The sequence below is a fragment of the Prionailurus viverrinus genome, chromosome B3 (assembly GCF_022837055.1).
Source record: "Prionailurus viverrinus isolate Anna chromosome B3, UM_Priviv_1.0, whole genome shotgun sequence".
Lineage (NCBI taxonomy): Eukaryota > Metazoa > Chordata > Mammalia > Carnivora > Felidae > Prionailurus > Prionailurus viverrinus.
The window spans coordinates 132,647,818-132,672,923 of NC_062566.1; the positions used below are offsets into that span (position 1 = coordinate 132,647,818).

At 55.3% G+C, this 25,106-nt stretch overlaps 2 protein-coding genes across 6 annotated transcripts in view; one reads left to right on the forward strand and one right to left on the reverse strand.

Moving 5' to 3' along the window:
* Positions 1-23,678, forward strand: OTUB2 (OTU deubiquitinase, ubiquitin aldehyde binding 2). 2 transcript variants are annotated; one of them, XM_047862490.1, is made up of 6 exons: positions 1-182; positions 11,372-11,467; positions 12,844-12,962; positions 16,998-17,082; positions 17,650-17,844; positions 18,812-23,678. In XM_047862490.1, the coding sequence occupies exons 1-6, from the start codon at positions 180-182 to the stop codon at positions 19,052-19,054; spliced, it is 741 nt and encodes a 246-aa protein (XP_047718446.1). In that variant the 5' UTR covers positions 1-179; the 3' UTR covers positions 19,055-23,678. The 2 variants fall into 2 exon arrangements, with proteins under 2 accessions (XP_047718446.1, XP_047718445.1); XM_047862489.1 differs by lacking the exon at positions 1-182 and having other exon boundaries at positions 10,581-11,467.
* DDX24 (DEAD-box helicase 24) overlaps positions 23,674-25,106 on the reverse strand; it is a 33,854-nt gene continuing 32,421 nt past the window's right edge. For all 4 annotated transcript variants that reach the window (XM_047862488.1, XM_047862487.1, XM_047862485.1 and 1 more), the window contains exon 9: positions 23,674-24,224. In XM_047862488.1, coding sequence (XP_047718444.1) covers positions 23,956-24,224 — 269 coding nt within the window. In that variant the 3' untranslated portion in view covers positions 23,674-23,955. The remainder of the gene's footprint in view (positions 24,225-25,106) is intronic.

Below are 25,106 nucleotides of genomic sequence, written 5' to 3' on the forward strand. Positions count from 1 at the left end.
CACAGTGAAGGTCTAACCTGTGGTTTGCGGAGCGGTCGGGTGTATTCTCCGTTCGCCCCCACGCCCTCGAGGCCCCCGCCTCGACCTACTGGCGGAGCCCGCCAGTGGTTCCTGCGGCGCCCTCCCGCACCGGATCGCTCCTCGCTGGGGCGGGACCTGTCCCGACGGCTCCGGTCGCTATGGTCAGTGATCGTAGCGGGGGGGGGGGGGGGGGGGGGGGGGGGGAAGGGGGGAGGGGAAGCGGGGCGCGGTAGGCAGGCTCGCCGCCCGGGCGCAGGTGCGCTCGCGGGACCCGGGACCGGGGACCAGCGCCAGATTCGGCCCCCAGCGCGGGTCCCGCAGTGTTCGGACCTCTGGGAATAGTGAGTCGGGATGGATGTTGGGGGCCCCCGTCTTTCTTGGAAAGGCCTTGCAGGGCCCGGCAAGGGCCTCGCCGTCCCCCGTGGGTGCCCAGTGAAGGGGACCCAGCCCGGCCTCAAGGGCCCCCGGTCCCCGGCTCTCACGTCCCCGGTGTCCCCGCGGGTGCGACCTGAGGGCGCAAAGTTGGCGTCCTCCACGGGAGCCAGGAACTGGGAGGCTCCAGGGCTAAGGGTCGCCCCCTTTGTTAAGTAGCCCCTCGGTGGGCAGCTCACGGCCCCCCTCACCCAAGGTCTCTGCCATCGGAGACCTCCCCCTCCAAGCCCCACACGTGACCTAGGTGCTGCCGGAGCAGCTGGTCGCTGGACATCCTCCGCATCCCACGGATCAACAGGTGGTGTTTGCAGTTAGGACCCACATGGAGAGGTTGCCTCAAGTTGTGAGGCACGTGAATTAGGGGTCCAGGCAAAGGAAAGACTGGAGGAACCCCGGATGCAGAGTACTGTTGGAGCAGGAATGGCCCCAGAGACACTCTGAGCCAGGCCAAACCTGGAACTTGGGTAGGTGGGGAGACTGAGGCCCAGAGAAGGAAGGGGGGCTGGGACTGATTGTCGAAGACCTGCGACTTGAACCCAAGCCTCTGGACTCCCAGTCCAGTGCTCTTTGTGTTACATTAGTCCACCTTCCCGGTCGCGGGTGGGGGCGGTGAGGGGTCAGGCAGTCTGCAAGGGAGACTAGGTGTGTGACTCCCGGAAACCCCTTCCGTCTGGGGCCCCCTGCTCCAGGGAGCCTGTAGAGCGTAAGGGCTCTTAGGTGGCTTGGGGTCACACAGCCCTGAGTTCAGATGCCACCTCCGCCCCTTGGAAAGCCAGGAGGCTTTGATTGGTCTTTCCACCACTCCCCCCACCCCCACGCCCAGCACTGTTTTGCACATCTGTACAATGGGCCGCCCCAAGGACCCTGCCAGTCGCCCCATGTGGAGAGCTTGGCCCAGCTAACTAGCTCTGTCGGTTTCTGTGACAAGAGTCCTGGAAGTGAACGTACACAGATGTCTGGTTCTTCTTGGCCTCCTTCCCTCCCTCCCATGTCTGCTCAGGGAAATGGTCACCCCTTCAGGATGCTGCTGGGCCGGGGCACAGGTCAAAGGCTGGTCATGGCCTGGCACATTCTGCGTCTGGCGTGGGCAGCCAGGTCACCTAAGGCGGGGCTGTCCTGACAAACCAGCCTGCTGCTGGGCGTGGTGGAGGGCCTCTGGGGCATCTAGAAGCATCCACTTCCTGCTTCTACCCAAGGGTTGCCCTGGCCCGCCTGCGCCTGGAAGGGGCCAGATGCTTCTGTATCGCCCACTAGGGAGTGGCAGGGGCTGGGGTAATGATGGGTTTAAAACGCCACCCTGGAGCTGGAGGCTGGCATGCCTTCTGGCCGCCATTGGGAAGCTGAGAGGGCGGGGACGGTGGGGGCTGGGCCCTGAACTTTTGGGCCTTGTGCTACACTGGGAGGCCCCTGACTCCACTTTCCCCCTGACCTGGATTCCCAAAAAGCATCAACCTTTCACCCCGTGATGGGGAAGGCTTGGGGTGCCTCGGAGAGGGGTAAAGTGGTTAACGCACCGAATAGGATGCCTGCCTGGGAATCACGGGGTGGGGGAGGGCTGTGCAGGGTCTGTTCTCTTTTGCCTACCCAGCATTTATTGAGCACCTACTGTTAGCCATGCACCGTGCTATGTGGGCTGTGTGGTGGTGATGTTTCCACGTGGTGTGAATGGTGCTGGATGTGTGGGGAGCAGAGGAATGCCCTTGGGAAATAAAGCGTCTTCTTCCCTCTCCCGTTTCAAAGTCACTGGGCTAAGCTTGAGGAAGGGTCCCAGGGCCCCTTAGGAAGGCAGGGGCCCAGATGAAGTCCAGGCCTGGGGCTGCCGCTGGCAGGGGCCGTAGGTAGTGGGGGCTCACTCAAAACGCATTTAACATTTGGTGAATAAATGAGTGAGGGTCCGAGGCGAACAGGAAAACCACAGGGCCCTTCGACGCTTTGTTCTTTTATTTGTCAAATAAGCCCCCGGCAGGCACCCTAGTCAGGCCCCGTGATGGACAGAGATGAGTCGGGTTAGGGGCCTGACCTCTCGTAGGAACTCACTGCCTGTTGGTCAAGACAGAGCTGGACACAAGCAATTCCTGAGCTACTGGTCATGGCCTAAGAGGCCTGACCAAGGGCTTTGGGAGCACGGCCGGAAGCTGGTGCACTCGGAGGGTGCAGGGGATATCAGGGAAGGCTTCACAAGGGGGTCTTTTGCATGGGGTTTTGAAGCATATACGGGAGTGTTCAGGAAGGATTTGAGGAAGAGTACATTCCAGGCAGGGTGGGACAGCTTGCTTAAAGGCCTGGAAACTTGGCTAAGAATGGAATATTCTGGGAAAGGTCTGTGTGGATACAGGGAGCTGAGAGGAAGGAAGAGAGAGGAGTCTAGACATGCAGGTCAGGTCAGAACATACTGAGAAAGGCTTCACAGGCTATGCTGCGGGATCTGGGTTTTATTCTGCCGGTGGGAGAGGGAGTGAGAACCATAGCGTATTTCTGACAAGGAAAAAGGTGGTTGACTTGGGTGACGTCTCAGTCCACGCAAAGGATACGGGGTTGGAGGAAGCCAGGCCGGATGAGACCACCTGGGAGAATAAGGTCAGTGAGGCCTGATGTTGTAGGACCCGGGAGGTTGTCGGCGGGGCGGAGGGTTGAGTCTCTTCCGAAGTGAGGGAAGCCCCTGGAGGGAATTGAGGGAGGGAAGCTGTGCCCTCGGCCGGATTTCATGTTAAGCGGCCTGTGCTGGCTGCTGCGGAGGATGGTCGGGAAGGGGGGCCGGAGCAGAAGCTAGGAGGTCAACGGGGCGGATAGTGGCAGCTCGGACGGGACCCAGAAGCAGAGCCGACGGGGAAGAGAGGGGTCCTGGGTTTGACGTGAGCTCTGGCCGGATGACGTGAGCTCTGGGCCTTTTGGGGAGCTGGAGCCCCCTGGCGGGGAGGCAGGTGTGGAGCGAGAGAACTCTTAGGGCTCGGTCATCGGGGGATGCCGGCCAAACATCCTGGTGGCTGGTGGCCGTTTGAAGCCGGAGCTTCAGGGAGAGGTCAGGGCCAGAGATGAAGATCTGAGGGTCCTTTACGCGATGTTGTATGAGGGCCGGTGTCAAATGAGGGGTGGCTGGGGTCTGAGTTCGGGGTCTCCACGAGGTTAGCCAACAACTGTGAGCCAGGAGGGGCGGGAGCCCAGAGGCAGGGCCTTCCCCGTTTCCTTAGCTGAACAGGTGAGAAGGGGCATGCGGGTGCTGGGCTGAGTAGCAGCCCCCTGAAGATGTCCACGCCAAATCTCCAGAACCTGGGGACGGGCTCCTTCACGTGGCAACAAGGGCATCACAGGTGTGATGAGGTTACGGGTATTGAGATGGGTGAGTGCCCCGTATCACCCAGGCGGGTCCAATGATGTAATCACAAGGGTCCTTATAAGCCGGGAGGGGTGGGGGGAGGGGGGAGAGCGACGTGAGGGAAGCGGGAGGGTCAGGGTGAGGAATCGTGACAGTGGAAGGAGGGGATCACGAAGCCAAGGAACGCAGGTAGCTTCTAGAAAGGAGAAAAGGTAAGGAAATGGCTTTTCCCCCAGAGCCTTCAGAAATGCAAGATAATAAATCTGTGGTTTCTTTTTTTTTTTTTTTTAAGTTTATTTATTTTTGAGACAGAGAGAGAGCATGAACAGGGGAGGGGCAGAGAGAGAGGGAGACACAGAATCGGAAGCAGGCTCCAGGCTCTGAGCCATCAGCCCAGAGCCCGATGCGGGGCTCGAACTCACGGACCACGAGATCGTGACCTGACTGAAGTCGGACGCTTAACCGACTGAGCCACCCAGGTGCCCCTAAATCTGTGTGGTTTCTAATCACTGAGTTTGTGCTAGCTTGTCACAGCGGTGACAGGAAACCAGTTCAGGGCACTAGGTCTTTCCTAAATCTTTGGCCTCCAAACATTTAGATCACTCACCCGTTAAAAAATTGATCATTCTGTACGTTCATGTATTATATGTCATACCCTAATGTAGACAGTTCAAAGGGCATTCCTTCCAGCTCCGGCAGCAGCCACGGTGGAGACCCCGGCCCCAGGCAGTCAAGACCAGGCCTGGAGCCCTCCGGGTGCCTCTGGAAGCAACGGGGACCTTCTGAGAGGAGGGGCGGGGGGGGGGGGAATGGGCCAGGTTCTGAGCCCTGTTGGCAGGTGGCCCTGGAGGCTCTGGCCTCTACTGTGAAGGAGCTGGTGGCTTGAGGTCAGGCCACGCGGTGAGTTGGGGCTTCTGGGGTGCTGGGTCTGGTTAACGAGACTGAGTCAGCCCACGGTCAGCCTTGCTGGTGCAGCAGCCGTGGAGGGAGGTCCGGCTGGCTGAGGGCTGGCCTTGGCCGCCGGGGCCCAGGGTCGGCCTGTGAGAGCCCTCCTGGCACCTCAGAGCCTGGGCTAGGGGGTGTCCACAGATGCTCTAAAGGGTTCTTTGATGGGGTGGTGGTGATAGAGGCGTGAGCCCGAGGCCTGACAGTTGAGGAGCTAGCGGGATATGACAAGAGGGCACGTGTCAGGGCCAAGTAGCTTCTGTTCGTGGAGGGTGAGAAGGTGCAGAAAGGCAGCCGGGTCTGTTGAATACTTTTGATGTGCTGGGTGAGCTGCGTCCAAGTCCCTACCCAAGATCGCCACGCTGTGTGACCTCAGGCAAATGGCTCGACCTCTCTGTGCCTCCGTTGCTATTTGTAAAACAGATATTGCAAGGCTTAAATGAGATAATTCACAGCACCTGCCATAGTGAATGCCCAGCAGAGGTGGCTTCATTCATTCCCCAAGCTGTCACTGAGCACCTGCTGGGCACCAGCGGCTGTTCCAAGCACTTGGGGTCCACACACTCGTGAACCAAAGTGACCAAGGACCGTGATCTTTTGGGGTTTTATTCTCCTGTGTCGTTTCTCCTGAAAGCCCAGGGAGTCTGGATTCAGACCGTGAGCTGCACCTATTCCAGGAGGAGCCTACTGAGAGCTCATGGGAGGGCAGGGGTCTTGCTTGGGGTCACACGTCATGTCATGAGACGAGCCTTTAGGGCTGGTTGGACAGAGCTGCCAGAGCCCCTCCATTTGGCTCCGCCCCTCCCTGTCCTGCAGCCCATGTCAGCCCATCCCATCATCTCCCGGGGGTACCTGGAGATCCTCGAACAGCACTGGGCACGTGGGGTCCCCATGGGCAGGGGTGCAGAGCTGTGGGATCAGACCTCCCCATCCCCGCTTGAAGGCATCTTCTCCAGAAGCTTTCAGGGCTTCGAACCAAAGTGGCTGGATGCGTGGATTGGGGTATAGGTGGAGGGCTGGTCTGAGGCCGGTGGAGGCAACTCTTGGGGCTACATGCCCGGGTTTTCAGTCTATAGAGAGGCTTTGGAGAGAAGACCAGAGGAAAATGGGGAATCTGCCTTTCCCTGAGTTTGGAGGGGGTGTAGACTCGAGGCGGGATCTGCTCACCCGGGTAGGTGGTTTAATTTCCACCTGGGCTCTGAGGCTGCAGGTGAACACCAGGCCAGGGAGTCCGTGTCCAGGCTCCCAGTGTGGACTCAGACCTGGTCTGAATGCCAAACTCACATGCTAGCGCGGCTGGTTCCCAGGGCTGCTGGGTAAGAGCCAGTGATGGGAGAAATGTCCTTTTCTCGACTTAACCTGCTACACACCATTTCCAAACAGAGTTCCCAACTGCCTGACTTATTTACCATGTATTTGCAAACCAGCAGTTAAGGGCTAAAACCGTAGCAGGTGGCCTGATTAGGTCTGATGGGACATTGTTAGGTGTGGCCTGTCCTTTTTTCTGTAACATCCTGGAAGTTTTCAGCCACGATTAAAATAAAATTTAAAAAAAAAGCATCAATGAGAGTTAGCCAGTGTCAAACCCAGAGCATTCTACCTGATTTATGGGCCAGTAAATTGAGGCTGTGCCTGGGTTCTCCCTGGAGTTTGAGACTAGTTTTTCCCCAGAGCTGTGACCAGGGCCATGCTTGTGGGGAGGTGACTCCAGCTGACTTGGGCCTTCTGGATGCCTGCCAGGCTGGGACTTGAAGGCACCAAGGTAGAAACCCTCTTGCCCACCCCTCCCCTGCCCCGTAGCCCAATAAATACACCTGTGGCCACTAGGGGGCGCTGGAGCTAACACGAGGCTCCATCACCCGTGGTAGATAGAGGAAGACCACTGGGCAACCATTTGTCAGGAGGGCTAAATCTTAAATAGCACTGAGTGAAGAAAAATAAAAAGGCCACGATATCTGTAGAGTAATATGTATACACATTTAAAACACATGCAAACATAAAATAATGTAAAAACAGGAAGGAGGACAAAACAGACCCTTAAATACAGAAAACAAACAGGGTTGCTGGAGGGGTGGGGGGGATGGGCTAAATGGGGAAGGGGCACTAAGGAAGACACTTGTCGGGATGAGCACTGGGTGTTATACATTGGGGATGAATCACTAGATCTACTCTTGAAATCATCACACTCTATGCTAACTAACTTGGATGTAAATTAAAAAATAAAACAAAAAGCAAAATGCATGCAAACAGAAAACAACTCCGTGGTTTGAAGAAAACCAATACATTCCACTTACATGAGGTCCCTAGGATGGGCAAATTCAGAGACCAAGAACAGAATGGTGGGTTCAGGGACTGGGATGGGGGCGTGGGGTGCAGGGAATGAGGAGTTGGTGTTTAGTGGGTAGAGTTTCAGGTGGGGATAGAAGGTTCTGGAAAGGGATGGTGGAGATGGTCGCACAACAGTGTGGACATACTTAATGCCACCAAACTGTATGCTTAAAAGTGGCTATGGGGGTATATTTTATGTTGGGTATATTTTACTGCCATAAAAAGATGGGTACATATTGACTGACATACCACAGGGACCACCCATAGAAGATGGGGCTTGGCAACGGGAATGAAGGGGAAGCCAGTGTTGACCGTGGGTCTCTCTAACCCCAAGTGTGATGAGCTTGGCTCTCAGTGCCGAGAGCAACCCCCCCCCCAAAGTGCTATTTGACAGTTTCCCTTTAAATTAAGTAGCTTACGTAAATTTGCCCCAAATGCCAACTTTATTATTTTTTTTTTAAATGTTTATCTTTGAGGGAAAGGGAGAATCCCGATCAGGCTCCCCACGGTCAGTGCAGAGCCCAGTGTGGTGCTTGATCCCACGAACCGTGACATCATGACCTGAGCCAAAATCCGAAGTCAGACTCTTAACTGACTGAGCCACCCAGCTGCCCCCAAAAGGCCAAGTTTACCCTGGGGCAAGTAGAAACCCTGCATTGGCTTCCCTGGTACGAGACGCATGTCCCTTTCCTTGATCTAGTGTTCATGTTCTCATTTTTGACTTGTTGGCAGCTTTCTACCTCAAGTGCTTGTCCTTACGTAGTTCAGATTAATTCCTTAAACTCCCTTCCACACGCCCTTTGCTCCCCCACTAACTCCATGTTCCCCCACCCCACCATTTGGTTGGGTTTTGTTTGGGGCAGGCCAGGCATCAAAGTAGGCATCAAATACTGGTTGTACTGCTTTTTAAATTTTTTTTTCAATGTTTTTATTTATTTTGGGGACAGAGAGAGACAGAGCATGAACGGGGGAGGGGCAGAGAGAGAGGGAGACACAGAATCGGAAACAGGCTCCAGGCTCCGAGCCATCCGCCCAGCGCCCGACGCGGGGCTCGAACTCACGGACCGCGAGATCGTGACCTGGCTGAAGTCGGACGCTTAACCGACTGCGCCACCCAGGCGCCCCTGGTTGTACTGCTTTTTAATCCATGTTTAGAAAGACCTGAGCCGACAGTTTAAGTGTGCTGTCCGTAAAACCGGACTTCTGTTAGTGAGGTGGTTAATGGGACTCTGGAGTAAAATAAGACTGTGGGCGAGAGTGTGCTGCAGAGTCGGGGCACCTGCTGTGTTTAAACATACCTGGGTGCCACCTTACTTTTCCCCCCAGGCAGCAAAGGTGGACTTCCTATTCTGAAACTTACGGGGTCCCGTGGGTATTTGCTCCATTAGCGCACAGTAGGAGCGCAAAATCAACTGCTCGCCAGCACCTGTTGTCATGCCAGTAAAGGAAATCTTCCGTGATTTAGAATAGATCAAATCACGTCAACTTTTAAAGATACACCAAGGAAGTTAATAAAGCTGGCTTGTTTCTTAAGTGAGCTCTGTGCCCAACGTAGGACTTGAATTCATGACCCAGACATCAAGAGTCACAGCTCCATGGACTGGGCCAGCCAGGTGCCCCCAAAGCTGGCTTGTGTTACATCTAAAAAGGATCGCAAATAAAAATGGAATACTTGGGGGCATCTGCCTGGCTCAGCTGGCAGAGTTGTGACTCTTGATCTCCAGGTCGTGAGCTCGAGTCCCACACTGGGCATCCAGCTTACTTGAAAAAGAAAATGGAACACGTTTAGGCTCCCTGCTCGCTGGTCAAAAGAGGCTAGTAGAGCGTTAAAGGCATTAAAGATATACTGGAAGCCAACTTGCTCCTTGGCGTGATTAGGTTGGAAGGGAATTGAATAGAGAATAACTTTCCCTCCAGATGCCTCAATGCCTTTTAACCCCGTGTGTGGACAACACCTGTAAACCGTCTCTTGTTCCCCCCGTGACGAGTGTCCTCGGCTTGGGGGATACTGCTGTAGACCGTGAGCTGGTAGAGAGCTATGCTGTCTGCCCAGCTGGGGCCACAGTCTAGCAGCCTTGATCCCTCAGGAGCTCTGTCTGCCCGGCAGTTTTGGCTTGGTAGAGCGTCCATGGGTCTCGGTCAGATCTGCATTAAATCCCTTCCTGGCACGAGGGACCTGACCTTGTCAGTAGAGCGGGTAGGGTAATTGTTCTCGGGGGTTAAATGTGCTAACGGGGATATGTAAGGCTCTGTCCCAGACCATGGCACGTAGCGGGTATACGATCATGGCGCCTCTTCTTTCCTACATCTTGGGCTTAGCATAGCAGCAGAACATCAAACCATTCTCTGTGTATTGGCTTTCAGCCTCACGGCCACAGGATGGCTGCTGTAATACAGACGTTGCATCTGCACTGAAGGCAGGAAGGAAGAGGAAGGGGTAGGACCTGTGAGCTTGGTTCCTTTTATCTAAAACTGAAAGTCATTTTCTACCACTCTGCCTGGAGTAAAACAGGAACGCTGTTAAGTAGGGAGGAAATGGGCGGTGACTGATGGAAAAGCAACCCCGCAGCATCTGCCCCCAAATGGTCATTGGACTTCCGATGGTTTCCCTGCCCCTATCATGTCAGAGCTGACGTGAGGAAGGAGCCCGAAGCTAAGTTAATTTTGCAAAGAAGGATGGATATGGAATGGAAGCTTCCAGAAGGAAAACTCAGAATCTCTTCCTCCCACTCCCACCCAGGCATTTGCAGGGCCTGTTCCCTCCTTTAGAAACCCTTTTTCTCCTGTTCTTCTTGGGACAACACAATCCTCCTTCTCCACCCTTAGGTTTTCTCTGGTTGGCCTGACCCCCCCCCCCCCGCCCCAAATCCAGGAGAAGACATGTTTGGGGTCACCAGAAAGGGAGAGAAGGAATATAGTGTGAGCTCAAGGGAGAGCCCAAGCCAGACTTGGATGGGGTGGGGCAGCCAGGGAGATTTCATGGAGGAGGTGGCTTTTATTCGTTTAACAAACCTCTCGTCCCCTTCTCTGTTCCAGGCCCTGTGAGGGGCCCTGGGGAATCAGGTAGATGTTCTACACCAAGGGAGGCCTATGTGGCTTCGGAGACCTGGATGGCAGGGAGCATCCGGGCCCCGAGACATGTCCCGAACCAGCCAAAGCGCTTCTCTGTCCTGGCTGCTGGGTACAGGAATCAGAGCCAAAGAAGCTCACTGTGAGACAGAAGCTTGAGTCCGTCCAGTGTGGAGACGGGTAGCCCTGCGAGTCCCTTCCACCTCATCGTATGATCTCGTGGCCCAGCTCCCTGCTTCCGGTGGTGAGCTTTGGAGAAATCTAATCATCAGAAACCCAGACGCCTTTCCAGGTGGAAAGGGGCTTGTGACCTCAAGGCTCCTCTGTGAGCCCTGTGGTGCGGAGCTGAGGTCACTGTCGAGTCCATGGGGAGGCAGAGAGGCTGCCCGGGAAAGGGCCTCCCGGATGGAGGCGTGAAGTTAAAGTGGTGACGACTCTGTCCAAAATGACGGCAGCAAATGGATGGGAAACTGGATTTCCATTCCCAGAAATCCCCAATAACCCCAACCTTTCACCTGCGTGCCGTGGCGTAACTTGGCTCCTTGGGTTGTTTGTGTGCAGGTACCGGGCCTCCCATCTTAAATTCAACAACACGTGGCTTTAACACCAGTTCCTCTTCCGTTATTTTCGTGCTGAGATCAGAGCCGTTCCGGGGGGTGGGCTGGAGGCAGGGATGCGTCTCCCACTTGTCTGGGCAGGAACAGCATGAGGCAGGGAGGAGGCTGGCAGGGAGTTGGCTACTGAAACGGAGAGGTCTCTTGCCCTTACCGCTCCCCTGCAGATTTCTTCCCGGCAGAGCCCCGCCTCTGGGTTGGAGCGGACCGACCGACTCCTTCCGAGCTGCAGTGTGGACTGTGACCGGTAGGTGGCGCCTCTGCCAGAGGTTCTCACTTGTTTCTGGCTTGTCGGACAGCGCTCGGGGCAAGCTGGACGGTCAGGAATTGTTGGCAAACAAAAGAAAGAATGAATGAGGCAGGAAGGACAGGAGACGAGGGGACACCTCGTGCTCCAGCATGAAGGCTTACTAGGTTTGAGGGGTGATGCTCTAAAATGAACCCAGCCGGAAGTTATTTGATGGGGCGGACCCCGACTCCCTTGTCCAGGGAACAGGGCATCCAGGACGCTGGGAGCATCCTCACGCGTGCCTTTTGTGGGAAGGTAACGTTCACTAGGTCACGTGACCAGCAGCTCGGAGGCTTCCTCCTTGGTGGAAGTCCATCAGTTGCTTTGAAATGGTCACAGCTTTGCTGCTTTTTCTTTCAGAGTGAAACATCTTTCGACCTAATATCAGAAAAATGTGACATTCTGTCAATTCTTCGGGATCATCCTGAAAACAGGATTTACCAGAGGAAAATCCAGGTGAGGCAGAGGTTCAGGAGGAGAGGATCTTGGATCAAAGGGGCTGGAGCTGGGACCAGAGGTGAAGGTGCCACTTTGAAGGCAGAAAGGCTGAGCACTGGGGCTGGGCTCCCAGGCAAATTAAAGGGCTCCCAGAATATTTCGATGTTGGGCATTTGCCTTAATGAGAAATCTTTTAGTTGCCAAAAGAAACACACAAAAAAAACATAGACAGTGATTTATTTTAAAGCTAGGTGCTGTCCTAAGTGCTTTACGTACTCACTGAGACCTCGTTACGATATTGCAGGGTCAGTACTTGTGGCATCCACGTTTGACGGCTGAGGAAACCGAGGCCCAGAAATGAGATGGCAGGTCCACAGTCCCGCAGCTAGTGCGTGGACAAGCTGCGTTCGGACCAGGCAGCCTGGTCTCTCTCTCGCCAGCTGCATCCATAACCAGGGCGTTAGGACATCTCTTGGCGGGGAAGGGCCACTCCAGCTGGGCTACGCAAATGGGGAGTTTGCTGGAAGGATCAGGGACAGCTCACAGAAGCAGGGCAGTAGGGGGAGCCTGGGCGCCGTCCGTCTCTGGGGGACGGCAGAACTCTGCTTCTGTCCTGTGGCCGTGGGGAGCACCCCCGGGGGCAGGGGCAGGGGCTGGATGGCACAGACCCGTGTGCCCTGGCGCCCACTCAGGAGAGGAGGTGGGGTTCCCCAAGGAGCATGGTCTTCCTGCTGGCCTGCCTGGGATGGGCCCCGTCAGCTCCAAGCCGCCTCGTCGCTGTGGTGGGAGCAGGGACTCCCCGGCGCCGTGAAGGCCGTGCCCTGCTGTCAAAACCCCGACTGTAGCCCCACGAGGCAGCAAAGGGGCCTCCGGGCCATTTCAGAGGGTAATGGGCAGCCAGGAGCAGAGCCGGAGGTGGGTGGCGTGGGGAGGCCGCAGCTTTTGAGAAATGTTGGAAGGACTGGGCGGACGGTTGGTTCTGTCTGCGGGGGCCTTTTCTACCGGCTCTGCAGACTCCTGGCCCTCCAGTCACACCCCACCCAAGGCCTCCGCTCACCCATGCCGCCCCCGCCACGCACACCACTTCTCCTCCAGGAAGCCTTCCCAGACTTCCGAAGTCTGGTGTAGATGCCACTGCTCTGAGACGCCCCCGTGCTTCCCCTGTTCTGTCTGTCCCTCTCCCGCAGACTGTAGGCTGCCTGAGGGCGGGCCATGACTCCCGCCCGCCACAAGGACGTGCTCAGCATCGTTTAACCTCTGTGATGAAGCCAGGAGACCGGGAAGGGGCGGCCGGTCTGAGAGGACCGGGGGACACGGGGGCCTGGGTCCCCACAGGACGTGACGCGAGGGTCAGCGGTGTTGCGGATGTCCCCATTTTCTTCTCTGTCCCACAGGAACTCAGCAAGAGGTTCACTGAGATCCGCAAGACCAAGGGGGACGGCAACTGCTTCTACCGGGCCTTGGGCTATTCCTACCTGGAGTCTCTGCTGGGGAAGAGCAGGGACATCCTCAGGTGAGTGGCCTCAAGGGAGCGCTGGGCCCCGAACCCCACCCCACCCCCGCCGGGCGGCTTTCCCGGGCACAGCCCGCCTCACCCGGGAGTGGGCAGCCGTGGCAGAGGTGGGGGCAGCCCGGCGTCCGGGGGTGGAACCAGTGAGCTCACGGGTGCCTCCAGCCCTCTGGCCCGAGTCCGCCTGGGTGGGTCACGCCGGCTGCCTTCCTGAAGATTCCAGGAGAAAGCGAAGGAGCTCTGCCCGTTTGGCCGCCCGTTTCTGGGTGCGCGTAACCAGGCGTCTAGCTCGTCAGGCCTGGTTCTTGACGGGCTGCCGAGGAAGGCCTCTGTCCAGCAGCTGCCCCCAGAGCGACCCTCTAGGCCTTTGTCTGGGCTTCGGTCAGGGCTTCTCTAGCGTCACCATTTGTTCAACCCGCCTGGATCCTGTCGGGTGTGGTTCTGGTCCAGTCTGAGGCAGGGCCCGCGGTTCTGTTTCTCTTGAACTCCCGGAGGCACCGCTGCTGCTGGGTCTCAGACCACACTTTGAGCAGCAAGGAGCTAAGAGATCTGCTTCTTGACCTTGGAGCTCTCACTGCCCTGAGAGTCTGATGGCCACTCTGCGACGCATACAGGACCAGAGCAGACACAGGTCACAGAGCACCTGGGTTGGATCCGTGGACCCTGGTGCCAGACCCACTTTGCCGTCTCCCCGCAGCCCTGAGGGTTGAGACAGTACAGTACAGGGATTTCCCCCGCCACCCGTGTCCCCCAGAGTTGTGCCATGCCGAGGCCCGGGGCCCTGAGGCCAGACCTCACTCTCTTGCTTACTTGCTGTGTGACTTTGGGCGAGTTACCCCGCCTCTCTGAGCCTCCGTTTCCACCATCTGTGGAAGGTGGATAATTTTGCACACTTAGGGTGTTGTTGGGAGGACCCAGCACGGTGATGCTGGCAAAGCCCGGCCCTTATGTGTCTGTACCAGCCCGGCATGCTGTTTACCTTCACCCTACACTCCTTCCAGGGCACCCTCTTCCCTCCCTGCAGTCATCACCCAGCAGGGCATCACAGAGACCCTGTTGCAGGCCCTGGGGATGCAGCAGAGACAAAATTCCCTACCTGTGGAGCAGGCAGGCCAGCAGAAAACAGAGAACATGTGAGGTGCCAGGTGCTGCTCAGTGTCGTAGGAAAAAAACTAGGCGGGGAAGGCGGCCCAGTTGTGTGGGGCTGGGGGGTTGCAGTTTTAAGTAGGGGTTGGAGGTGAGGGGTGGGGGGGCTCGTGGGCCTCTATATAGAGACCTTGAGTCTCCGCTTGAATGAGGTGGAGCCGCTGAGGGTTTGAGCAGAGGCTCGCCTGGCCTGCTACCCGCAGGACAGACTGGGAGGCTGCAGCAAGGAGCGTGCTCAGGGAGAGGAGAGGACGCTGGCTTTGTGAGCAGGTGGAAGGAATTGGTCGGGTTCCAGATTCCCGTGGGGGTGGCTGGTGGCTGTGGTGCCGGAGCTGAGGGGAGCCCAGGAGGGCTGCCGGGTGTTCGGCCTGAGCGTTCCCAGGATGGGAAAGCCGCTTGCCGCAGAGGGGACGAGGGAAGATGGGGAGCTCTGTTCTGGTGATGCAGGGTCCAAAGTATCTGTGAGCCTTCCAGCGGGGGTACCCAGGGGGCAGTAGGATGTACGAGGTTCGTGTTACCCCGTTTTACAGCTGAGTACACGGAGCCTCAGGAAGGTTACAAGACTTGCCCAGGGTCACACGAAAGCTGCCTTGCAGCCTAGAGAGCCTGTGTTCCACGTCCCAACGCTGTCCTCCTTGCCACGCTCACCTCAAGGGGTGGGAGCCCCGGCTGGGGTGTTTGCCCACTTGGCTGGGCCCGTGTGCCGCTCCTCAGTGCTTGGTACAGGGGGTGGGGGGTGTTCAGCAGTCAAGGCGAGGAATGAATGTGGGAGGGCGGCCGAGGTTCAGGGAACCCAGGGAGGGAAGGGGGCCCAAAGCCTAAGAGCAACTGCCAGCAGGGGTTCCCCACGCCTGCCCTGGCCACAGCAGGCCTTCACCTCCTGGTCTAGATGTCTCTGCTCCACACACACACCATCCCTCTTTCCTCACCACCCCCTCTCCCAAAATGAGGCACCTAAACCACCTCCTCATGCCATTAGTCCCTCGTGACACCCCCCGACCCGGGTCCCCCTTGTCCCACTAGAGTCTGGCCTCCCTTCTCAGGGCTGCAGTTTGGCCGGTGCCAGCGGGTTCCCCAGAGCCCCCCCCCCCCCCCCACCTTGCGTGGGCCACTACCCTCCCTCTAGCCCAGTGACTTGTCACTCATCATCTCCGCTGCTAAACTGGGTCTGGGGGGCGTGGCAGCTGCTGGGCTCCTCACCACACCCCCATGAGTACCAGCACTGATCTCAGAAGGGGGCTGTGCCATTGGGGGCCCACGGTGGGAGCAGAGAGGGGGATCAAGGGCCTTTGGAAGGGTCTGAAGGATTGTCAGTGCCGGCAAAGGTTTAATGGCCGCGGGGCACGAAGGCCCATTTTGTGGTATGAATACTCCTGTTGTGACTAGTTTTCAAGCTACTGTCATGGGTCGCTGGGGGGGGGGGGGGGGGAGAAACACAAGCTGCAGCATATGTCGTGCAGTCCATGACAGAAAGACAACCTCAAAAGCAGAGATAGTTAGGAAACTGAGTTTGGATATTTACCTGTGTCTCAGTAGAATTCATTTTATCGTTAAGTTTGATTTTTATCGTTAAGTTTGATTTTTATCGTTAGATAAAATTCAGTAGAATTCATTATCTGTGTGTCTCAGTAGAATTCATTTTATCGTTAAGACCTTGATTTTTTTTTTTTTCCTTTGAGGGCGGGCACAAGTGAGCGAGGGGCAGAGAGAGACAGAAGCGGGGCTCGAGCCCAACTGGAACTCCTGAACCATGAGATCATGACCTGAGCCAAAGTCAAATGCTTAATGACTAAGCCACCCAGGCAACCCCTACACAGCTTGATTTATGTTTTTAAAGTATATTCAAATTAGAGAGAGACTGTGGGGCAGAGAAAGAGAATCCAAAGCAGGCTCTAAGCTCTGAGTTGTCTGCACAGAGCCTGATGCAGGGCTTCAACTCATGGACCAGGAGATCACGACCTGAGCCGAAGTCGGCCACCCAATTGACTAAGCCACCCAGGTGCCCCACCTTGATTTTTTTTTTTTTTTTTAAATTTTTTTTTTTCAACGTTTATTTATTTTTGGGACAGAGAGAGACAGAGCATGAACGGGGGAGGGGCAGAGAGAGAGGGAGACACAGAATCGGAAACAGGCTCCAGGCTCTGAGCCATCAGCCCAGAGCCCGACGCGGGGCTCGAACTCACGAACCGCGAGATCGTGACCTGGCTGAAGTCGGACGCTTAACCGACTGCGCCACCCAGGCGCCCCACCCCCACCTTGATTTTTAAATAGCGGCTGTTTAATAACTGGCTGCCAAATCTTGAAAATTGAACAGTTAGCTATTGTGAGTAGGTACAGGCCACTGGTTGAGGGGATCAGGTGCTACAGAGTGAAATGCGAATGGGAGTGGCTGGGGAGGGGGGTGGAGGGAGACTGAAAAGGGAGGAGAGGTTGGGGAGCTAGGCAGGGCCCACCCCGCCAGACATTTGTGCTGAGGAGCTGTGTCCTGAGGGAGAGGGCTGTGCTAGGTGACTCCAGAGGTCCCTGTGAGGGGACCGGGAGCACAGGAAGGCTGGGAGTGGCCCAGGCCGCAGATGGTAAGGATACGGCAGGAACCATGGGGACGGGAAGGAGGGACAGAGTTCAACATGACTGGGAGTGGATGGTGATGACCCCAACCTCCTATTCTGTGAAATGGGTGTAATGCCCCCTTTCCTGGGATCGTACACACTGGGGAGGACAGCAAAGTCCGTGTGGGATCCACAGGGAGGTGCTGTGAAAGGTGGGCATTCAGCTATTAGTGACACGCGCCGCCTCGGGTGTGTGAGGGGCAGCGGGTGAGAGCGGGAGGCACTGAGCAGCACAGCTGTGCTCCAGAAGCGTTCCACGTGAGCCCCAATCCACCCCCTTCAGGTTCAAAGAGCGCGTCCTGCAGACCCCAAATGACCTTCTAGCTGCCGGTTTTGAAGAGCACAAGTTCCGAAACTTCTTTAATGCTGTGAGTCAACCTGGGCAGGACGGCTGAGGGACCAGGTTCTCCCACACTGGCCGAGCAGACAGCCGCCGGCATTGGCCCGAGCCCGTCACGGCCCACGGCTCTGTGGCTCTGCCCGTCTGGCTCCTCCCAGCTGGGGAGGACCTGGCACTTGCTTCCTGCTTGTGGGGATGTGGGGGGACAGGGCCCTGCCCTCCTGGAGAGGAGGTACCTCCTTTGGGAGGTAGCTCTCAAGCTGGAAACTTCCCCCAGCCTCCTTCACGCACCCCCCCGTGAAGGGGGCAAGGGGGCGGGGTTGGAGGATTCAGTTCTGACTCTGTAAATAAGAATCCTAACCACCACAGTGATGGAAGGAGATCCCAACTGCTGTTCCCCAGATATGGCTCTGGGCTGAGGTGCTCACGGCAGAGTACCCTTCTTACTTTGGTCCCAGATCGATTTAGTTTGGTACCTCAACTTGAGGATTTAAGAACAGAAATCCACACGGAGGGGGAGGATCCTGGGGACAGGGCCCCTCGGAGGAGGGCAGGTCTTGCCCGGGCCTCCCCTGACTGATAGCCCGTGGCGCAGTTTTACAGCGTGGTGGAACTCGTAGAGAAGGACGGCTCGGTGTCCAGCCTGCTGAAGGTGTTCAATGACCAGAGCACCTCAGACCGAATCGTGCAGTTTTTGCGCCTGCTCACCTCGGCCTTCATCAAGAACCGCGCGGACTTCTTCCGACACTTCATCGATGAGGAGATGGACATCGAGGACTTCTGCACTCACGTAGGTCCTCAGGGTCTCAGGCTTTGGGGACTTAGTCCCCAGGCCCGGGCTCTGCTGTGCAACACCCACCTCCTGGGATTGTACATACTGGGGAGGACAGACGAGTCCGTGTATGGGCTGCAGGGAAGTGCTGGGCAAGGCCCTCTGCCCTCGAGAGACTTGAGCACCAGCATCCCTAGGCAGGGGACCTGAAGTCACGGCTGCATTTGTAATTGCAGAACAAGACGAGCAAGCCAGAAACAGACCCTACTTGAGCTGCCTAAACTGGGTGGCTCGGGGCCAGTACTGTCCCTGCCTGGGCCTCAGGTTCCCCATCTGAGAAATGAGGGCCTCGGATTGGACCGTTTACAGAACCGCGGGGTAGCAGCCCCAGAGTCACATTTGTCCTAAGATGTGTTTGGCCTATGATGCATTTATCTGAAAGCGTAGCCAACATTTAAACATTGGGCAGTTTTCAGGACAAAGGGGATTCCTCTCCAAGATCCAGCTCTCAGGGCCTTGTTCTTGCGTGGCAACAATCAGCAGGAGCCGAGGGGCAGGCACCTGCCCTAGTTACGGGGGACCCACTCGCCAGCCTGCCACCATCTCTGCCTCTCTCTGTTGCCTCTTCAGCATCTGGACTCACTCGCCTGGCCTCTGTTAAATCCCTTCACGCCAGTCCTCTTCTGCTCTGACGTTCTTTCGTTCTGTGCATTAAGCAGCCAGGCTTAAATATTCCTGTGCCCCCTTCCCGATTCCTCAAGGTAGTATAGGATGCTCTTCCCACAGACACCTAGACCCCAGAATCCAGATCTAGGTTCGGGCCTCGCAGTCCTAGCAGATTCCTGGCTGTTACCTCCTCCCTGATGAGTTGTCGTTAAGATGACCTCCCAGCACGGACGCTGTGACCCGGGGCCACCAAAGCCAGGGCTGGGTTTCTCCCTCGTCCTCCTTCCTAAACTGGGTTTTTGCATCTTGGCTTTTGCAGGAAGTGGAGCCCATGGCCATGGAGTGTGACCACATCCAGATCACAGCCCTGTCTCAGGCACTGAACATCGCCCTACAGGTGGAGTACGTGGACGAGATGGACACGGCCCTGAACCACCACGTGTTCCCCGAGGCTGCCACCCCTTCCGTTTACCTGCTCTATAAAACATCCCACTACAACATCCTTTATGCAGCCGATAAATGTGAATTACTTCTAGGACACGCAGTGGAGCCTGCCACCTAACGGGACTACATTCCAAACGGAACATTCGGACTTTTCACTTTTTTAAAGCAACTTAGACTACAGTTAGAAAACGTACAGCCTTTTGGGCCAAGTGGCCGGCAATGTGGCCCACCCGTCACGGACTGTGGTAACTTGGTGATATTCTTAGTATTTATTGTCATGGAGGATCAAATGCTTTCTAACTCAGGGCTACAAAGCCAGAATCCCTGGCTCTGCTCTCAGGTCCCTGAGACCCTGGGGAGGTCACCTCCCCTCTCTGGGCCTGTTTCTTCATCTGGACAAGGATGCTGCCAGTGCTGACATTCCGCACTCTTCTGCCTTCGACATTCTGCATTCTTCTGAAAAGAGGGCCCTCTGGTGTCCTTTTCACCAGGGGTGGTACCTCTCTGTCGGGAGGAAAAGCTCAAGATCGGCCGTCCTCGGTGACTTACCAGTTCCACAAAAAAGAATCCAGTCCAGTCAGCTTTTGGACTGGACTGTGGTGGATGGCCGACTGAAGCACTGGCCAGTTGAGGCCAACCTGAACGTAAGGACTTCAGCATGGTTCCAGACATTCACGATGGGCCTGTTCCCTCCCCCTAACTCGAGGGGGAAAAAAAGACTTTATGGCAAAGTCTAGAAAGGGGCCTTCAGCATGAAGCTCAAGTTGTTGTGGCCCCTCTACCTCTCTCACTCAGGTCCAGGACTGCCTGCCCCTGGGCAGGCCCTTCAGGATTCAGCAGCCAGCGCCACCTTAGCACAGGCTCAAGGAACACTGGGGTCTGGGACCAGGAAGTGGTCTCACCATCCCCATCACAGCCTGGAAGTAGAACCCAGATAATCCTCCAGGTGGAGACCCCACACGCAGCCACAGACTCCAGCTGGGCAGGGCAGACGAGTTTTGCAAGGCTGTCTGTGGCTTTTCTTTTTCCCCCTTCTTGGTTTGTGGGCTGGCGGGAAATCAGGTGGGAAAGAATGGAGACAAGACAAGGAAATGGGGAGTGGGGGAGATTTCTGTTGTGGAAACTGCCTGGAAGCCTAGAGCCCTGGCTGGCAGTTGCCTCCTTCATCCGCCTGGACCTGCCCCTTAACACCTTGTCACCTTGCTGCCCCGGGACCTCAAAGAGCCCTGGTTGACTTGGGGTACAGGTGGCGAGCTCTTACAGGGGGTACTTCCCTGACCCAAGGACTTTGCTCGCAGGTTCCATTCTGCAGGGATTCGGGAGAATCCACTGGTGCTACAGTGCATGTCTGTTGCCAGCCAGACCGTGCACAGAACTAGGCAGCAGGCTGCTCCGAGGTGGGGCACACAGACTTCTGCCTTTGTGAAGACAGATGTGAGGGTGCTTTAATTCCAGGCAGGGACCCTGGTTCCCCTGTAGCCCTTAGCTCGAGTTTAAACCCAAGGGCTCACGCTCAGTGATTATGTCACCTTTCCACAGGAATGTAAAGCTGACCTTGATCTCTGAATTGGTTATGTGCCACCCTGCCAGGGTCTATGACCAATACACCGGAAGAAGGGGGATGGGAAGGAGGACATTACAGGACTTGTGACGATCAGGATCACCATATTCAAACTGAAGGGTATGAATACAGTACCGAGCTGAATGGCCCTGCTCCGAGGGGCTGCGAGATGGCCCGGGCCTCCAGCTGGGCTCTCGGGCACAGCATTAGTAGCACTGGCTGCCACTTCTCAGGATGTGTGGTGTCTTCACAAGAGCAGATTTCTCTTTGGCAGACCGGCTGGACAAATTCCCTCTCAGACTTCCTATTCTGTGCTTCCAGGTCTGAGAGTCCGCCAGTGCTCCTATGGGACCCTCTTCCCAGGAGAGATCCTACTAGTTTAGAATCAGAACGTTAGAGAAAGGCAAACGGTGCTCATGCTCTTACTCTGCGCTCTCCCCTTTTTTCCCAAAACCACTGGCCCAAGCCAAGCCATGGCTTGCTTCCTTCATGTCTGCACTCAGATCTTCTATGAAGGCAAAGCACCAGTGGAGAAAGGAAGTTGCAGAATTCAGTAACTTGTTAAAATCCAGTCATTCATGGAAATCACTTGGCCTGTCTGCAGCAGCCAGTCATGCTGGCATGACTTTTCTGGATAATTCTCCACCCCACCTCACAAAGCCATCTCTTTCCAAACTAAAATCAGGCAGGGAAGTTGCTTTGAGAGTCTGTCCTTGCAACTGCACATTTATTACTTTCTTTCCAAAGGGAACTTTATAAATGGGAATGTTTAACAACAAAAAGAACAAACTGTCCTTGCTTTTAACTAGGTTCCTATTTTAAGCACAAAGGGGCTCTGTACCCAGACTGCCTGGGTTCAAATCCCACCTTTTCACTTACGAGCTATTTGACCTCGGCCAAGTACTTCACCTCTCTGAGCTCCAATTCTCACACTGGTGAAACAAACAATACCTACACGTCACAGGATCACTGGTTAAAGTGGAACAAGACTGTGAGGAGAGCTTTGAGACCTGACACAGTGCTCTACAAGTAGGGGAGCGGTGGAACTCTTGCTGCAATGTGGAGAAATGCCACCTTAGGATGGAAACTGGCTTCCCAAAAGGGAAGTGTCAGGAAACAGTAGACAAGGCCAAGAAACGTTCTCACCCCGGGCAAAGTGGGGGCAGGAGCTGTGACTGAGTAGCTGCCCTGGGTGGGGGAGCCCAGGTCCTGTGGGGTATTGGCCAGGCCCGACAGCTTCTCCAGCACTGGGTGGAAACGTTTTCTTAGCATTAAAATGGTTTCCGTGACAACTTTTGTCCTAGTTTCTTAGTATTTGGTACCTGGCATGCAGTGAAGATCAGCTCTCCCACAGGGCTTCTGTGTATGAGTAAATCAGCAGGGGAGAGGGGCTCCTCCTCTAGAGGAAGGTCCAGATACTCAGGATGTTCTGCCCTTGAACTGGAGGTGCCAAAGAAACCACAGGACTCTCCAAAGCTTTACCTCAAGTCAGAACTGCTTGGGAGGCTAACCTTCTCTTTTAAAACCTACCCCTTTAGGGGCACTCAGTCGGTTGAGCGTCCAATTTCAGCTCGGGTCATGGTCTCAGTTGGTGAGTTCGAGCCCCGCGTTGGGCTCTGTGCTGACAGCTCGGAGCCGGGAGCCTGCTTCCGATTCTGTGTCTCCCTCTCTCTGCTCCTCCCCTGTTCGCACGCTGTCTCTCTCTCAAAGATAAAGATTAAAAACAAAAACCTACCCCTTTAACATATCACCCCACCAAAAAATGAAAAGAATCTCCTGTTAGGAGACAAGGACAGGATGTCAACAGACATCAGTGGATCTGTCTGTGATCCATTCACGACTCAGGTGCTATGATTCCTTAAACCTGTTTAAACCTCCCCTGTACTATTCAGATAATGGAGAGTCCCCTGCCTCTTCCAACAGCTGTCACTCAAGAACTGATCTGTCAGACTAGGACTGTTTTCTACTACAATCTCCTCTCCAGGTGACTGGTGACCCTGGGGAGACATTCCTTGGCAACACTGCTGTCTGTCCTTTTAAGACTGAAGCAGTTTTCTGAACTTGTCCTGAGCCCATAAGTTAATACTCACAGTTCTAACCCCAGGTCTGCCACCTGGCTGCTCTGCGATCCTGAGCACGTCTTAAGTGCTCAGTATCCACCTTCTCAACTACAAAAAGGTACTGGGACTTGTATCTCAGGACCTTGTCACGTTAAATGATAAAATGGATGAAAGTGCCTACTGGCGTTTAGTACTTGGTCAACACTCAATGATCCCCGATTTTGAGTTCAGGCCAGCTGTCCCGCTGCAGTTACACAGCGGGGCTGAGAGAACGCCGCCGCCATCCTGCCAACCTTGTCAACCGTGAAGCCGAGGAGACACCTGTTTAGAAGCCCAGGCTTAGCTGTGAAGAAATCTATGCTTCTCTGGCAATTGTGGCTATTTACCCAGACTAAGCCAGAGAAAGCTCGGGTGGCACCAAAGGTCACCAGTTCCCTCAGCAGGTACTTACACGATGCCCTGACCTAAGCCCCAGGGCTGCAAGGGATCATAAAAACAGCCTATGCTGTCAAGGAGCTTGGCAGAGACAATACAATGTGCCACGTGCTAGGAAGAGGGTGAGCACGGCTACTGTGGGAGCCACAGGACGCTATGTCCTCCTGGGGGCTCAGGGACCCAAAGTACACACCGCAGTGCTCAGGGACGGGAAAGGAAAGCAGGCGGAGGGACAAGCTTGTATAAAAGGCTCAGGATAAGGGAAGCGGCACGTGGGACCCACGGGCAACAATCCGTTCAGTCACACAGAGGAGGGGAGCGAAAAGGCGGGAGAAACCGGCTAGCACCAGAGCCCGAGTGCCTCGCAATGCCAGACTCGGCACGCTGTCACTGGCCTCCCACAAGTGGCTCTGACGTTAAGGAAGCCTGTATTCTCTTGAAACCCGAGGATGGCAGCCTCTTCCCTGCCCATCTTGCAGAGTGGCTCAGACAAGGCAAAAGCTGAGTGAGCGGTAGAGGGCTAAAGAGCCGTTAGGGGTCTGCTGTGGAGAAAAGCAGCAACACAAGCGAAGGCGTACTGCTCCATCCACACCGTCCAGTGGGACGACACACACCCCACATGCAGCCTGCAGCCAAAGGATTAGCGTGGCTACGTTCCAGCTAAAAACTCAGGATACCATGCTGGTTCTGACTACTGTTTTTAATTGAGAAAACCAAGCTGAACGTACAAGAAGCCTGTACACACTGGAATACAGAAATATATAAGCCGCTGCATAGAATTCTTACTCCAAACAACACAAATGTGCACAAGGTCTCGCCTGCAGTGGGCGCTGGCAAGGAAGAGGGAGATTTCTATAACCGGGGTGGACAGTGGAATGGAATGCAAAGTGGGCAGGTTTTCCATACAACCAGAGAACACAGAAACAACGTGCCGTCACCCACAGACTCTGACCTGGAGCGTGGTTAATTTGCACTTGTACTTGGCTGCGGCTGTTCCTGCTGCTGCTCTTTCGGCTTCTTCTTCTTCTTCTTCTGTTTGGCCAGGCAGCTCAAAGCAGACTCACCATCTCTTGGGGCAGATGTGAGCGTGGGCAGCCTGCCAGACTGAGTTGGATACTTGGTTTTCAGGTCATCTTTGAACAACGGCTGGGAGAGTAAATGGCGCAGCTCCTTCTTCAAGACCTTCATCTGCTTTTGTCTCCTACGCTCTTCTTGCTGGTCAGTTTTTCTTCCTTAAAACACAATACAAAACATCATATTTATTGTGATTTGTAGAAGCATTTTGTTTCCCTCGATGGATACTTGTAATGAAAAATGTTTTAGGGGTACATGGGTGGCTCAGTTGGTTATGCATCCAACTTCGGCTCAGGTCACGATCTCACGGTTGGTGGGTTCGAGACCTGCATCGGGCTCTGTGCTGACAGCTCGGAGCCTGGGGCCTGGTTCGGATTCTGTGTCTCCCTCTCTCTCTGCCCCTCCCCTGCTCATGCTCTATCTCTGTCTCAAAAATAAAACGTTAAAAAAAAAATTTTTTTTTTTTTTAAGAAAAATGTTTTAGAACTTTTGGAGAACCAAGGCTCAAAACTTCTCTATGGAAGCTAGTGTTGGCTAACTTCCAACACCATTTAGGAGGGGGATACTCAGGGCCACCGTTGTCTTCACTCAAAAAAAAAAGTCTCTAAGACCAGAATCCTCTCCATTTTACAGTCAAGGTTACTTGCTGAAGGTCACAGAGCTAGCTAGCTAGCTAGCTGTCAAACTGAGATTAAAACCCAGGTTTCCTGACTTGAAGACCAATTTTCTTCCTATGACCATTGTGACTCAATAGGTACAAAGCCTCCAGGAGACTGTGAACACCGTCCGCAGCCCAGCTCTCCTGTACCTCACCACCAGCACTGACTACACCTGTGGAGGCCGGCACAGTCAAGGCCTCCACACCAGCCTGTCCTCAGGAAGGGAAGCCAGGGCCTGACCTGTCAACAGCCCACGCCTGAGCTAACAGAAGGAACAGCTCCTTGTCACCAAGCCCGCTGGTTTGGTTCCCAGCTTCCATATTGAGCAGACAGCTTAAGTCAGCCTCCCAATCTGTTGGCTTTGGCACCGAGAAAGCCAAC

Excerpts from the sequence above, each read along its gene's own strand:
- OTUB2 (XM_047862489.1), top strand. The coding sequence starts at position 11,159 with ATGAACCCAGCCGGAAGTTATTTGATGGGGCGGACCCCGACTCCCTTG. Across the intron at positions 11,468-12,843 it reads TTTACCAGAGGAAAATCCAG|GAACTCAGCAAGAGGTTCAC; the intron begins GTGAGGCAGAGG and ends TCTGTCCCACAG. Across the intron at positions 17,083-17,649 it reads TCCGAAACTTCTTTAATGCT|TTTTACAGCGTGGTGGAACT; the intron begins GTGAGTCAACCT and ends CCCGTGGCGCAG.